At 39.5% G+C, this 16831-nt stretch overlaps 1 protein-coding gene across 1 annotated transcript in view; it reads right to left on the bottom strand.

Moving 5' to 3' along the window:
- cfap61 (cilia and flagella associated protein 61) overlaps nt 1–16831 on the bottom strand; it is a 236030-nt gene that overhangs the window by 91434 nt on the left and 127765 nt on the right. The window contains exons 17-20 of the mRNA XM_060831159.1: nt 14741–14868; nt 10851–10946; nt 8318–8486; nt 6791–6965 (exon numbers count right to left, since the gene is read on the bottom strand). Coding sequence (XP_060687142.1) covers nt 6791–6965; nt 8318–8486; nt 10851–10946; nt 14741–14868 — 568 coding nt within the window. The remainder of the gene's footprint in view (nt 1–6790; nt 6966–8317; nt 8487–10850; nt 10947–14740; nt 14869–16831) is intronic.

Below are 16831 nucleotides of genomic sequence, written 5' to 3'. Positions count from 1 at the left end.
CTTATGTTCACACATTCAAAAACCTCCCACCTGTTTCAGACTGGAGCTCCAATTGCTGGATACCAAAGCAGTGATACGTTGGTGGGACTCAACAGCCATTTGACATTGACTACACTACCACATTGTGTACATGGAGTGATAGCTAAACCCAAATCTGCCCACAAAATCCCTTCTCCATAAGAGTTTTTTTTTCTGTGTGAGACTGGCCACCCAAAAATTTAGAACATCCAAGTTAGTTGTTGGAATATTTAGGGTTAGATTTTTATATGGCAATGCGATGAAATTTGGTGCTTCAATAAGTAATGTGAAGTATGGCCTTAGATTATAGGAGGATACCAATGTGCTGGTCAGTGGCAAATGGAATTCAGTCTGGATAATTATGAGATGCACTTGGGCAGGACCAGAAAAGCAAGGGAATATTCAAAGAACGGGGGGGATCCTGGGATGCTTTGAGAAAGTCACCTTCCAGATGAAGCAAGCGTCGGATGATGTGGAGTCTGTGTGGGTGGAATTGATGAACCACAAAGGCAAAAAAACCATAATGGGAGTTATGTACAGACCTCCGAACAGTGGTCAGGACCAGGGATGCAACAAGTACCGGGAAATAGAGAAGGCATGTCAGAAAGGGAAGGTCACAGTGATAATGGGAGACTTCAATATGCAGGTGGACTGGGTAAATAATGTTGCCAATGGATCCAAAGAAAGGGAATTCATAGAATGCTTACAGGATGGCTTTTTGGAACAGCTTGTCATGAAGCCCACAAGGGAGCAGGATATTCTGGACCTAGTGCTTTGTAATGAACCAGACTTTATAAAAGATCTTAAAGTAAGGGAACCCTTAGGAAGCAGCGATCATAATATGGTAGAGTTCAGTCTGCAGTTTGAAAGAGAGAAGGCAAAATTGGATGTAATGGTGTTACAGTTAAATAAAGGTAATTATGAGGGCATGAGAGAGGAACTGACAAAAATAGACTGGAAGCAGAGCCTAGCGGGGAAGACAGTAGAGCAAAAATGGCAGGAGTTTGTGGGTATAATTGAGGACACTGTACAGAGGATCATCCCCAAGAAAAGAAAGATTATCTGGGGAGGGATTAGACAGCCATGGCTGACAAAGGAAGTCAGGAAATGTATTAAAGAAAAAGAGAGATCCCATAAAGTGGCCAAGAGCAGTGGGAAATCAGAAGATTGGGAAGGCTACAAAAACAGAGGATAACAAAGAGAGTAATAAGGAAGAAGAGGATCAAATATGAAGGTAGGCTAGCCAGTAATATTAGAAATGATGGTAAAAGTTTCTTTCAATACATAAGAAACAAATGACAGGCAAAAGTAGACATTGGGCCACTTCAAACTGATGCTGGAAGCCTAGTGATGGGAGATAAGGAAATAGCAGGAGAACTTAACAAGTACTTTGCGTCAGTTTTCACAGTGGAAGACATGAGTAATATCCCAACAACTAAAGTGAGTCAGGGGGCTGAGTTGAGTATGGTTGCAGTTACAAAAGAGAAAGTGCCAGAAAAGCTAAAAGGTCTTAAAATTGATAAATCTCCTGGCCCTGATGGGATACATCCTAGAGTTCTGAGAGAGGTGGTTGAGGAAATAGCAGAGGCATTGGTTGAGATCTTTCAAGAGTCACTGGAGTCAGGGAAAGTCCTGGATGACTGGAAGATTGCTGTTGTAACCCCCTTGTTCAAGAAAGGATCAAGACAAAAGATGGAAAATTATAGGCCAATTAGCCTAACCTCGGTTGTTGGTAAAATTCTAGAATCCATCATTAAGGATGAAGTTTCTAAATTTTTGGAAGAGCAGAGTCTGATTAGAACAAGTCAACATGGATTTAGTAAGGGGAGGTCGTGTCTGACAAACCTGTTGGAATTCTTTGAAGAGGTGACAAGTAGGTTACACCAGGGAAACCCAGTGGATGTGGTCTATCTAGACTTCCAAAAGGCCTTTGATAAGGTGCCACACGGGAGGCTGTTGAGCAAGGTGAGGGCCCATGGTGTTCGAGGAGTACTGTGTCCAGTTTTTGTCCGCACACCTCAGGAAGGACATACTGGTACTGGAACGTGTCCAGCAGAGAATCACATGGATGAATAGTTGGTCTAACATACGAGGAACGTCTGAGGATCCTGGGATTGTATTCATTGGAGTTTAGAAGATTAAGGGGAGACTTAATAGAGACGTACAAGATAATACATGGCTTGGAAAGGATGGACGCTAGGAAATTGTTTCCATTAGGCGAGGAGACTAGGACCCGTGGACACAGCCTTAAAATTAGAGGGTGTCAATTCAGAACAGAAATGCGGAGACATTTCTTCAGCCAGAGAGTGGTGGGCCTGTGGAATTCATTGCCGCAGAGTGCAGTGGAGGCCGGGACGATAAATGTCTTCAAGGCAGAGATTGATAGATTCTTGATGTCTCGAGGTATTAAGGGCTACAGGGAGAATGCGGATAAGTGGAGTTGAAATGCCCATCAGCCATGATTGAATGGTGGAGTGGACTCGATGGGCCGAATGGCCTTACTTCCACTCCTATGTCTTATGGTCTTTACCTGTACTTCAATCTGTCTTTATAACTGAAGCCTGTCATCCCTGAGGGTAATGCTTGTAGATCTCTTCCAATCTCTCTCCATCCTGTAGTGTGGTGCACAGATCTGTACACAATACTTCAGTACATTACTAATAAGTATTCCTATATTCCAATTCAGTATACTACAATCCACTCAACTGCGCTCAAGTTGAGCTCTCCCCCTCACTCTTATGTCAGACATGACCATAAAAAAAAGCATCTGTTTGTGAAAGGTTAAGGCAAACACAAGGAAAGAGAAAAAAATATAAAGCTAACAAAAATAATTAAACAGTGTGAAAGCAGCAGCAGGAAGAAAATAATGATTTCTGTCTGTCAGTAATGTTTTAGTAAGGAACTACTAAGATGTTCTTGTTATTGCAAAATTATGTATCACACAATTCACTAAAACAATGTAACATAAGCATTTACTCATTACTCATATTTGTTATAGTCAATATGGCTAATAATATAAGACAGTACAAGGATTAGGAAGCCAAATGTTAAATTACTGTTGTTAATCAACTGGATTATTGAACAGAAATATATTAACCAGTAGACATTCATCAGCAATTGCTCAGTCTTAAGTGACAGTCAATGAGCCATTATTGCTTAATAACATAACTTGATGCACCAACATCCTAAAATAAAAGATCCTATAAACATTAACAGGTTTGTTGAAAATGCATTCCTAACTAAAACTGTTGTTGCATTACATTAATCCTAAAGGAACCTGGGAGATTGTACGTAAGTAGTTAGTATGACAACCAATTACAAGAATGAAATTACACTTATTACCATACTTAAATTTATGTTACCATTGAAAATAATTCTTCCTTATAAAGCATAATCATTTATTTTTCAAATGAATATAACTACAATATCTCCTTGATAAATAAATTAACAGTTAATCACCTAATTAAATGGGTATTCATGCGTATTCTTCAGTATCGTCGCTCTAAACAACACAGCAATTTACAGATAATTAAAATATATGATAAATTTGAAAAACGTGGGAACACATCTAAAATTCCAAATAATTTCTGTAGTGTTGGGAAACAAAGCTAGCTGAAATAAAGATATCACAAAACTTAATTGAACATAATTACATCATACTGACTACATGAAAATAAAGCATATCTTAAAATTCTTGCATCTGTCAGGTACCTTGAGACTGTGGGAGTTGATTATGTACATTAAACAAATGATAGCATTCTTACACCGGCTATTTTCTATTTTTATTATATTGTAATCATTTTCCATTTACAAATCACAATTCCCTTTAGTTTTAAGATAACGTTTGATAAGGTAGGTGGAGAGAAGGTGCTTTACTTGTGGAGAGTCCAAAGCTAGGGGCCATCAATATGTGAATAAATACGATAAAGAATTCAGGAAAAGCACCTTTAGCCAGAGAATGATTAGAATTTGGAAACAGTGCAACCTGGATTGTTGGGTTGTAGGGTTTTGGAGTGAGAGGGGTTGAGCATTTACATGGAGTGAAGTCGCATGGGCATTGTTGTTGTGCTGAGCATTGTTGAGGGATAGCGGGGAGTGGAGTCGAATATTGATAAAAGTGAGAGATTCAATCTTGCTCCACTCACTCCAATGCCCCATTTCTCAACTATACTGACTCTTTCAACACTAGCCAGACAAGACGACTGGATTCCAGAAAGTGAGTCGAGAGAGGGTGGCTATAAGAAAGGGTGAATGCTGTTTAAACCCCCCTACCCCTCAACAATTTTATGCACCACAACAATATCCATGCTGTCTTCACTTCATGGCAAAAGTGAGGACTGCAGATGCTGGAGATCAGAGTCAAGATTAGAAGGGCGGCTCAGTGGCTCAGTGGTTAGCAATGCTGCCTCATAGCACAAGGGTCCCAGGTTTAATTCCAGCCTTAGGCGACTGTCTGTGTGGAGTTTGCACATTCTCCCCGCATCTGTGTGGGTTTTCTCTGGGTGCCCCGGTTTCCTCCTACAGTCCAAAGATGTGCAGGTCAGGAGAATTGGCCGTGCTAAATTGCCCATAGTGTTAGGTGCATTAGTCAGAGGGAAATGGGTCTGGGTGGGTTACTCTTTGGAGGGGCAGTGTGGACTGGTTGGGCTGAAGGGCCTGTTTCCACACTGTAGAGAATCTAATAAAAGAGTGGGGCTGGGAAGGCACAGCAGGTCAGCCTGCATCCAAGGAGCAGAAAATCGAGGGGTTTTGCCTGAAAAATCGATTTTCCTGCTCCTCAGATGCTGCCTGACCTGCTGTGCTTTTCCAGCACTACTCTAATCTTCACTGTCTTCACTCCAAGTAAATGCTCAGTCCCTCCCACTGAAAAGCCCGACACCCCATTACTCCAGATTGCACTATTTCAAATTCTAATCATTCTCTGGCTAAAGATGCTATGACGGGAGGTCAAGAAATGACCTGGAATGGGGAGAATGAATATTGTGAGGGGTTAAGGGAGGATGAGCATTGTTGGAGGTGATGGGAAAGTGAAGAGAGGTGTGCACTGTTGAGGGTGAATGGGGACTAACCATTGATGAGATGGAGCTCAGCATTGTCAGTGGGTGAGAGGAGGATGAGTATGATGCAGTGGTGGGGGGGGGTGCATGTGAAGATTAGGATGAACATGAGGGAGTGAGGGAGGTTTAGTGAGGGGATGTACAGTATTGAGATTGAGAGGTCTGTTTAAAACAGTGTAAGTCAATGAACTGAAGACAGATCTTAAGGAAAATATCTTCATTTCATGATGATAAGTGGGGGCACATCTGCACTGCATTAAAGTTCACCAGTAATGTTCGCCCCTGCAACCCTGTTGAAGTCAGTATCAGAAGGTGAAAAAACTGTTCGTTAAGATGATAAGTGGATAGTTGAAATCACAGGTAAGATTGCATGCAGTATCTCTGACACTGAACAGAAGACCTAGGGCTACAGAATTGAGAAAAAGTCTTAACAAGCACAAAAGAAAAATCTCATTGTGACACACAAGTAGCCAGAGAAGGAAGGAGAAAATATTCCCAACCTAGGGAAACGTAGAGGAAGAGAAAATAGAATACTGAATAAAGGCAGAAAATATTATAAAACAGAGAAAGAATAGACAGAGAAAGATAGAACCAGAGGGAAAATACTGAAATCATTTGTTGCTGTTTGTCTAGAGTGATGTTAGTAAAATGTCCTGCAATACAAAGTGATGTAATTTATACCATATGTTCCCTCTTAATTAATAGAAGTGATTTTTGGAGTTGGTTTAAGAGAGAAATATTGGGCTCCAAACTGGCTGCTTTTAGTTATCACTGTGATGAAAACATCCTTAAAATCTGCCAAATGATTTCAGCAATGTTGTAGCCTGAGGAACTCAGAGAGAAAAGAGTTAGACAGTGCTGTTGTAGAGGAAAAGGAGATGGAGAATGAAACACAAAGAGAAAAAGTCTTTTGGAACTGATGAAAAGCACTATGTAGTGAAAGAGAGGACAGAGAAGGGAAGATACCAGACTGGTATCAATATGGCAGGTGGATAGTTGGATAGGTTTCAGCTTTCGTGCAGCATTTTCGACATTTTCCCATCAACTGCTATTTTAGTCAATGACATATCAAATCCAGGATGGCCTAAAGCATACTTATTATCTTGAAGTTGCGACCCAAAGATATCACTAGCACTGCAACATGATTTTCTTAATTGAAATTAGGAAGGATTTAAAGTGTATAGAAGAAGCTGAGGTAGGTGTTCTTTTTTCTTTTTTGTTAGAATTTCATGTACGCCATGAGTATGAGTCTTATAGAGTCATAAAGTCCTACAGTATGGAGACAGGTCCTTTGGCCCAAACTGGTCCATGCCTACCAAAATGTCCACCTACGCTAACACCATTTCCCTGCACTTGGCCTATATCCTTCTTAAATTTTCCTATCTATGTATTTGACCAGGCCCCTCAAAGAATCTTTGACCAGAACCAGTTCTGGTCTTCCCTTTCCCTACCTTCAGTGGTGTCTCTTTGGACACCCACCAATTAACACAAATATTGTGCCAGTCAGCATAGGCATCTTATTTACACTTCATAACCAGTATAAGTTCTGGCCACAGTCTAATTTCCTGCCCTAATCAATGTTTTCACATCATTTCCACTGACCTTGGGTAGTAAATAGTGTAAATTTTGACACATTTACCATGTTCACTATTAGAATTGTCACAGAAGATCAATTCATATTAATCATTATAATTGTGGTAATATTAAAGCTCTACCTTTAATATTTGCTTCATGCTTTTTAAGCCAATGCAGTGCATTTTCACAGTCATCATGACTATTAAGAACAAAAAGGTTGGAGGGTATTTTTCCTGTAAATTGCTGGTCAGGGTCAACAGTCACATCCTTATTTGTCAGCATGTCTTTTATATCCACTCCTGTGGGACAAGGAACCTGTATAATAGGAAATCTGTTTCAGTCAACCATAATAATCTTATATATCATCAAGTTATTTTTATTTGCTATTTTTCATGAAAGAAATAAAATTTCTGCAGAATGACCACCATAAACTGAAAAGGCCATGCTTTTATTTCTAGAATGTGAACAGACATCTCAAAAGATGGTTACTCTATACCCCAGTATTGTCGCTGACCACTAAAGAATTTGAATACGAGAATAAAAATTATAAGATGATGTTAATGGGTTTTGAGTCAATTCTGGTCAGCAAGAATAGGGGTAATGGGTAATCACTAGCTTGTATTTATAAGGTGCATTTTGTGTACAGCCATGTCCCATAGGACTTCTCAAAGGTAATCAGAAATAAAAATATGCAATTGTCACTGGTTGTATTGTCAATGTTGAGAGTGGTGTCACATCTCAATCATTCTCTGCTGAAATCACTGTAATCTTATAATGACAATGTTGTAAATACAAGTTTCATTAGCATGGTAATCTTGGACTACTTGCAGTATTCACCCAGAAACACTGTAAAACTTAAAGTATATCGTTTGTGCTGGAACATTACAACAAGAGTGGTGCATGTATGGAATGAGCTACAAGAGGAGGAAGTGGTGGTAGCTGGGACAATTACAACTTTTAAAAGGCATCTGGATGGGTATATGAATAGGAAGGGTTTAGAGGGAATATGGGCTAAGTGCTGGCAAATGGGACCAGATTAATTTAGGATATCTAGTCGGCATTGATGGGTTGGACTGAAGGGTCTATTTCCATTTTGTATATCTCTATGACGCTATGACTTAATGTAGAAATAATAGGATCTAGATCACCTCTAAGAGTGGTATTTGACACTTATCAAGACCTAAACATATCTCTGTTCCATCTTAAACAAATGCTGAGTCCAATTATGTTATACTGAATATATTGAAGAGAATTTTAATTCGCCAGAATTTGTGGCTTGGATTGAGTGGGAAGTTAAAATATTGTATATCTAAATCTAGACATTAACTCGTATCCAAGTTAACCAATTCTATCTTTAATGGCGGTTAACAGGGGATAGGGAAACAACCCTCTCACAGGAGGGAATGAAAAATGCTAATCAGGTTTTGTGTTATGTTCAGAATGGCTGAGACAAGTTCTGTAATCAGCCAATGGACACTCACTGTTAGCCTTGTATGCAAATACAGTGGTCATTTGAAACTATAACCAATCCAAGAGTCAATGTCGTGACAAAAGAATAGACAAAAGGAATTTAGCAAAAATAGAAAAGAAACACAATTGGTTCTGTGTGACAATTTCAAATATTCGTACACACTATGCATTTTGCTTAAATAGATACTTATACATACCTGATACTGTAGTCCAGTACATAGGATTAGATGCTCATATGGCACCTTTGTTTCTCCTGTTATAAGTACATATTTTGCAGCTCTGTTTATACCAATCATCTTGCCAGTCACCACATTAACCCAAGTCTGCAATGATATCTGTGCGTGATCGTCAGGATTATAGTTGTAACTGCAGGGGGAAAGGTACAGTGTTAAATAACAGTTCTATTCTTTACAGAATTAATTAAGTGTGTTGTGGATCTGTAATATCTTTGTTAATATAATGGGCTAAGTGGAGATTGCAGTCAGAGGTCATAAGTAAGGTGCAGGTGGTGGGAAAAACAAGTAATGTTCTTCTGCCAAAATGACAAACAATATCTGCAGTTTGCTCGAAGCAACTCAAAATGAAAATCTAAAAAACAGATCAAACTAAAGGATGATTCAATACTTTGATAAAACAAGCTGCACTGCTCATTAAGATTATATGTACAGCTAGAGTTGTACATTGATAGTATTGTCGTTCAAGCTATTTTCTGTCTAACTTCTGCTTCAAGGCAAAATAAACCTTCAGTATAATGCACCTTAGATGTATAGAACCTCTAGCACCAGAAAAATGCCAAAGGACATGCCAAAGTGCTTCACAGTCTACATAACAGTCTTGAAACGTGGGCAAAAATGGCAGTTAATTTATAATAATTATTTGCCAACAGCAAGACGCTATTTGAGAGATAAATATTGAGTAAATCACCAGCATAGCACTGCCATACAAGTATGAATAGTGTCATGGATCTTTTGTATCCACCCGGGCATGCAGACATGGTCTCATTTTAACATCTCATCTGAAAATCAGTACGTTTGACAAGACAACATGTCCTCGGTTAGATTTTGTACTGAATATGGCTCATAATTTTCTGACTCAGGGATGGTAATGACATTATTGAGTTAAGGATGTTACTTATAAACATCTGTTATGATAGATACTGGGTTGGTTCAAACCACCTTCTCAAATTTGACTGTAAACAATTGTTTAACAAATACATTAATTATACTAGCTTCAGATGTTGTTCCCTCTAAAGTTGTTGATTGATTTATTGTTTAAAATTGTTGCACTTGTAATAAATGACATCAAAAAATTAGTATGAAATTTTACAACAATGTGGCTGCTCTCATTTGCTTGATATGTTTGTTGAGACATTTTACTGGTTAGTTGGAAATTCATGCCACTAACATGTATAGACAACAGGTGACCCTGTCACATGAAATTGATGGGCAGCAGCTAGATAAGTGGTTCCACTGGAGTTCCCTTCAAGAATTGCTGGCTAAATCAGAGGGCTAGCAGCTCAGCATCCTCAGTATTGCCTCTATGAACTGTAATCACTGCTGCAGCAAGCAGGGGCCCTGCTGCTTTGGAAGATTGGCGAAAAAAATATACATTTTAAAAACTCATGCCCCGAGAACTGAACGGGAAACTCTTCCAGGGATTTTGTGGGAGTTGCAGATGCTATCTTCTGTATCGGTTGCCCTCTTTTTAATAATAAAAACCGTTCCTCACTTGGGCACCTACTGGGAGACTTTATTTAGCTGAGATACTTTCCACATGGCAAGAGGAATTGAAATGCTGGCAGCCTAGAAAAAAAATACTCTTAATAGGACCTTTACATATTTAAGGAGAAATTGGGGACTGTAGATGCTGGAGATCAGAGCTGAAAATAATGTGTTGCTGGAAAAGCACAGCAGGTCAGGCAGCATCCAAGGAGCAGGAGAATCGACGTTTCGGGCATGAGCCCTTCTTCAGGAATGAAGAAAGTTTGCCAAGAAGGCAAAGATAAAAGGTAGGGAGGAGGGACTTGGGGGAGGGGCATTGGAAATGTGATAGGTTGCAGTGAGAGAGGGACTCACTGAAATCCTTGTAGAGGGACTCACTCCTAGAAGATTTTAACCTATTGCGAATCCTCTTACAAGGATGCCTTCCTTGAAGAAGCTCTCTTCCTCCCACTTGCAGATGGTGGTGGTTCCATCTGTCTGCTGCCTTTGTCCTACTAGGTGGTGCTGTTGAAGGTGCTTTCATTGGAAACTGCAGTACATCTTATAGGTGTTATACATTGTTGACACTGTTCATTGGCAGTAAATGGACTGCTTCAGTATTCCAAAATTATATGTGAAGCAATTCTTCATACTTTCATAATAAAAACATGAAACATCTCCTTCCAAAATCTACTTCAGGCCCTCCCTCCGTTGTTTGGGTGCTATTATACATTTTCTGTTTTACATTACTAATAAATTATGAGCTGAAAATGTGTTGCTGGAAAAGCGCAGCAGGTCAGACAGCATCCAAGGAGCAGGAGAATTGACATTTCGGGCATGAGCCCTTCTTTGGGCATGAGCCCTTCGACGTTTCATGCCCGAAACGCCGATTCTCCTGCTCCTTGGATGCTGCCTGACCTGCTGCGCTTTTCCAGCAACACATTTTCAGCTCTAATCTCCAGCATCTGCAGTCCTCACTTTCTCCTAATAAATTATGAGCTAAACATATCACATCAGATGATGCACACACCTTGCAACTTTGAATTTTCTACGCACAGAAGTTGAGTAACTTCCAGGAAGTCCAGATGTTGAAATCAAGGTCAGGTTATGAAACCGTAAGTGTGGACTGCAAAGAAAAAAAAAATCAACAAATGCAATAATAGAAAGTCAGTAATAAATGTGAATCTGAATAGGGATGGAAGAACGAGAGATAGGTGACACATTAGGTAGGGGTCTTGGTGTATCTTACTGAACTCACCTCATTGACTACCTACTCCCCTCTGGCATGTGTACACCTTATTTTAGACGCATCTTCCAGAAGAACTTGCCACTCACCAGATAACTGAATTTCGTCACAAGGAGACAAGTCAGTGCCAGAATGCACCTGGCTGGAGGAGGAACCACACAGACAGGCCTCTCAGAACTCTCTTCTTAGGACACTTCTGAGGTGTCTGACCTTTCAACTCCACCTGGAAGTTGAAGCCAAGGAGAGTCCACACTCCTCTTGCCAGAGGCAAGTGGACCATAGCAATTCAAGATCATCCAGACACAATGACTCCATGGTCATCCATCCAAAACTCCAGGCCAAGGGTCTCGAGTGGCAAGCAGATTCCTTCCACCCCAGCTGTAGGATCTGGGACTACATTGAGACAGCGGTGCCCAGAGTGGGTACTCCTGGTGGTGGTGTGCCCAGAACCTGGATTCTTGGCAGTGTCAGCTAGGCAGCAGTTGCAGCAGAGCCAGAGTCTCCTGGGCAATTGGCATAATTGTTTCTGTTCCTGAAGAGGTACTCCTTGAGGACCAGAATGTCTTGCAGAGACTTCACAGAAGCCGTGAATGCATGCTTGAGACCCAAATTTGAACAGAAGATGAAGTCTTATTGTAGTAAGATGAAGTAATTTCTTTTTATCCTTATTGTACCTCAAAATGGTGCTGGACTGTGGTGACAAAACATATATCTTCAAGATATATGTGACAATAAATAACATAGTAAGAAGAATTAGAGTCATACAGTTATACAGATGTACAGCACAGAAATAGATCCTTTGGACCAACAGATAGCTTAACATAATCTAATCCCATTTGCCGGCACTTAGCCCATATCCCGCTAAACTCTTCCTATGCATATACCCAACCAGATGCCTTTCAAATGCTGTAATTGTACCTGCCTCCACCATTTCCTCTGACAGCTCATTCCATACACGCATTACCCTTTGTGTGAAAAAGTTGGTCCCTTTTATATCTTTCCCCTCTTACCTTAAACCTATGCTATCTGGTTCTGGACTCCCCCACCCCAGGGAAAAGACCTTGTATATTTATCTCATCATGCTCCTCATGATTTTATAAACCTCTATAAGGTCATCCCTCAGTCTCCGATTCTCCAGGGAAAACAGCCCCCGCCTATTCAGTCACTACCTATAGCTCAAATCCTGCAATCCTTATAAATCTCATCTGAACCCTTTCAAGTTTCACAACATCCTTGCAATAGAAAGGAGACAAGAAATGCATGCAATGTTCTAAAAGTGGCTTAACCAATGATCTGTACAGCTGCAACATGACCTTCCAACTCTGATACTCAATAGTCTGACCAATAAAGGAAAGAATAACAAACATCTTCTTCTCTATCCTATCTTACCTGTGACTATACTTTCAAGGAAGTATGAATCTGCACCCAAGGTCTCTTTGCTCAGCAACACTCTCTAGCACCTTACTATCAAGTGTATAAGTCCTGTTGTGATTTGCTTCTCCAAAATGCAGCACCTCACATTTATCTGAATTAAACTCCATCTGACATTCCTCAGCCCATTGGCCCATCTGATTAAGAACCCATTGTACTATAAGGTAACCTTTTCAGCTGTCCACTACACCTCCAATTTTGGTGTCTTCTGCAAACTTACTAACTATACCTTCTATATTCACTTTCAAATCATTTATATAAATTATGAAAAGTAGTGGACTCAGGACCAATATTTGTGGTTACAGGCCTCCAGTCTGAAAAGCTATCCTCCACCACTACCCTCTGTCTTCTGTGCTAGTTCTCCCTGTATTCCATGAGATGTAAACTTGCTAACCAGTCTCTCATGAGGAACTTTGTCAAATGCCTTACTGAAGCTCATATAGATCACGTCCACCACTCTGCCCTCAGCAATCCTCTTTGTTACTTCTTCAAAAAACTCAATCAAGTTCGTGAGACATGATTTCCCATGCACAAAACCATGCTGATTATACCTAATCAGTCCTTGCCTTTCCAAATACACGTAAATCCATCCCTTAGGATTCCCTCCAACAACTTGCACACCATTAATGGTCAAGCTCACAGCCTATAGTTCTCTGGCTTTTCTTTACCACCTTTCTTAAATAGTAGCACCACGTTAACCCATCTCCAGTCTTTCGGTACCTCACCTGTGACTATCAATGAAAAGAAGAAAACCTTTCGAGGGTACTCTAATGATTTGGGTGACATTGCACTGCTTATGAAGTATCACATTTGTATAAATTTGATTAGTTTGTTCCTCATCTAATTGCTTGATCCTCTGCGTAGCCACAAGTGTTACCTGTGCTAGCATGATGCCTAACGAATATTGATACAGAATGCATCATGAACCGAATTCTGTTTTGAGTGCTTGTTGCAGCACATGAAAGCAAGATGAACAAGGCGTGTATAAGGCTATTGGTTATACTGAAACCATTGCCCCTTGTCCTAAAACACATCCCTATTACTTTCTTGGTCACTGTCCAAATGTGCTGGCATGAAAGAGGTGGTCAGCAATACCTGGGACAGGAAGGTGAACAGGGAGCCCTTACTTTAAGATTACCAGGGATTGGGGGCCAGCAATGCAGAGTCTGTTTGAAATGTTTTGTCCTTTACAGGGCTTCAGATTGGTGGCTATTGATGCCTCCTTTCTCTTAAGTTGACACCTAACCCACCCACTCTGAGTGTGGTCACAGCCATTTTGTTCCTTGCTGCGCACTTTTGAATTCCAGCTCAGTGTGCACTTGAAAGTGGACAAAATCTCCTCCTCCTATTCCCATCCATGTTGTACCATAATCCCTCCTTATAAATACAGTTTCCTTCTTCACAATTGTCATCCCCCATCCACTCCAGCCTTCAACTCCAATCACAGTGAATATGTTCTCGAGTCACCTTCCTGTAGCCCAGTCTATGCCTCCTATCCCCCTTTTCCTTTAGTTTCTGTGGTTGTACCCAATAAACTGATTCAGCCCAGCCACCTCAGCGCACCAATCAGACTCATGACTGATGACTGTACATCTCTATGACCAGATCAGCTGCACGTATAGGACAGTCTACTATGGCACTACCCAATTGATTGTGAACCACGTTCTGGGCTGCAAGGGCATGAACCTCCTGATCAAGAACACCTTTACTGGATGCCTGGCTATGGTCAATCCTCGAGCGGCTGCCTTTGTATTGGAGGCTGCCTTTGACTTACAGTGCCAAGATCCCCTGACCTACAGATCCCTCCATGAACTTTGGTGAAGACTACTCCCTTAAGATTTTGAGACATAGTTGCATATTTGAGGTCCTCACAGTATGTTTGTTGCGTAAGCTGCTGCCATGTAGTGGAGGTGTGAGATTGATGTAGCACACTGCCATTGAGTAAGGTTTTTCATTTTTATTATGGATCATTATCTAATGACTGCTGGTGGAAAGTGCAGATGTACAAAAAGAAGCAGACAGCATGTGCTGTCACTTATTCTGAAATTCAAAAATTTCTTAATTCTGAAAACCAGGTGGTCCTGAGCATTTTGGATAAAGGATTGTGCACTTGTACTAATGTTTAACAAAATCTTCAAGATATATTCTTACAGTTTAAGGCACATTAGGCACATTAGCATATTTTCATCACCGTTACTCTATGCACAACTATCACAAACTATACAAATGCAGAATTATATTACCAGAAGACCAATGTTTCAAGGAAGGAGATCCCGACCTCCGAAGCACCAACCACTACAATTTGTGAATTAATGGTCAACTTTGGCTCCATGGTCAGCTTTCGGTTGATATGGTTTAAAGCATACTTCGGCTGAAACAATATAAATAGAAGTCACTAACAGCATATAATTTTATCTTTAGTTCATCTTCTGAAACTTCTGTTTCTTGCTGAGATAAATTTCATTGGACACCTGGTCCAACTGTTTATTCAAAATGTTTGAACATGTGAGAGTAGATATGATCAGACTTATTTAATATTAACAGTCTGAATCAAGCATGATCTTATCATGATATGACCTTCTGCACTCATATATGCTTTCCAGTACATTCCACAGTAACCGTAGTTAAAATTTAGCTTCCTATAACCCAAATCACAAAACGCTAACCGGACCAAACTTTTGTACTTTACTGACATCAGCATTCGCAGAGACTAGAAGTGCAGTCTGGAAGCTTCTGATCAGTAAACCTTGGTGCTATCCATCTGGTATAATGTAGCAAAATGGTATTATCTTTAATAAAGTAATTAAAATAATACAATAAAGGAATAAAGTAATGGGCGTCTTGTGGTTTTGCAAGTTCAAGCCCAACTGTATCCTATTTTATATCAGCAAGAGCATTATAACAGACATAAACAATCTATCATTCTATTCATTCAGTTGGAACAATAATCCAGCCTTTCCATTTTCTGGCTACAAAATCAAATAATGAAACAATTTGAGATCAATTACAAGTCATTTGTGATAGGTGATGAAATTTGGAGGTGTTTGTAAATTTGCAAATATGTAGATTGAAAGATGTTTAAAAATTTTCAGTTCAAAGTAACAAAATCTGACTGTCTCACTTCCTTGTTTATAATACTTCTGACAACTTGAAGTTTAACAATGTGCACTTGATAGAAAACAATAATTTTGCTGTTCATTCTTTAAGTCAAAATCATAAATCCATTCATAGGTACAAATTATAATTTCACTGTAATAATGAGTCATGGCTGTTCAAGAGAGAAATAAAAGACTATGTTTCATGCAGCTTATATTTGTTTGAGGGTATAAATCAGTAAATAATTGCCGGTCATCCAACAGAATGCACAGCATTCTGTGAGATCATGTATCACCAATAATAAAATAAAACTAGCAATTATAAATGTTCATTGTAAACGAAAAAGGCAGAAGGGGAAAAGTAAACAAGACTTCAACCACCAATTTAAAATTTGTCCATTTTGATTAAATGGAAAGGGATTATAAGCAATACACCAATAAATTGAAAACTAAATTGGGAATCAAACCATAATTTCCAAAAGCAATTATCTAAAAAATTCATGTTCAGACGATCCACCAACCATTAAACAGTTTCTGAACCTGAACTCACTATTTCAGTTGTGCTAGACTAACTTCTCTTAATTAAAATGCAGAAAACTGTGAATCTTGAAGCACAATCCAACTATATCAGTTTAACTACAATATTTACATATTGTACATTAAATCTATAACCAAGACTCAGCACACAACATAGCCAGGACGTGTAATTTTGCAATTATCTGGTTTACATTTATATTAAAATCAGATGTTACATAAACTAGCTTAACATTTCAGTCTTGACAAGTTTGGAAATAAGCATTTAAGATTATTGCAAATAAAAGGTATGTGATGTCAAATCTTTTCTGCTTGTACTCATCAGGGCCAATTATAAGAATACCAAATATTAAGTGAAATAACAACTTACATTGCTTGGGAAGAGGGTATTGGGAGATTGGTAAGTGAACTCCGAATGGAAGAAACACTGCCATGGAAAATGCAACACGGAACAGCTAACTGTTAAGCTATCCTGGCAAGTCAACTCTGATTATTCAAAGCATCAAAAAGTACCAAAGAATGGCTGTCCCTCAAGCTTTGGTTTAGTTGAAAAGTGCAATGTATGGGTATGCTCTTTATGTTTGTAAAGGACAGGGTGCTGTGTGTGAATATGTAAGTGAAGCAGATTGTTAACCTAGCTAATAATCTTAAATTTGTTATTTTCAGCAAAATCCAATATCTATTGTCACTATTGAGCGAATCACT

Source organism: Hemiscyllium ocellatum, chromosome 10 (assembly GCF_020745735.1).
Source record: "Hemiscyllium ocellatum isolate sHemOce1 chromosome 10, sHemOce1.pat.X.cur, whole genome shotgun sequence".
NCBI classification, from domain to species: Eukaryota; Metazoa; Chordata; class Chondrichthyes; order Orectolobiformes; family Hemiscylliidae; genus Hemiscyllium; species Hemiscyllium ocellatum.
This window is presented reverse-complemented; position numbering and strand designations above follow the sequence as displayed.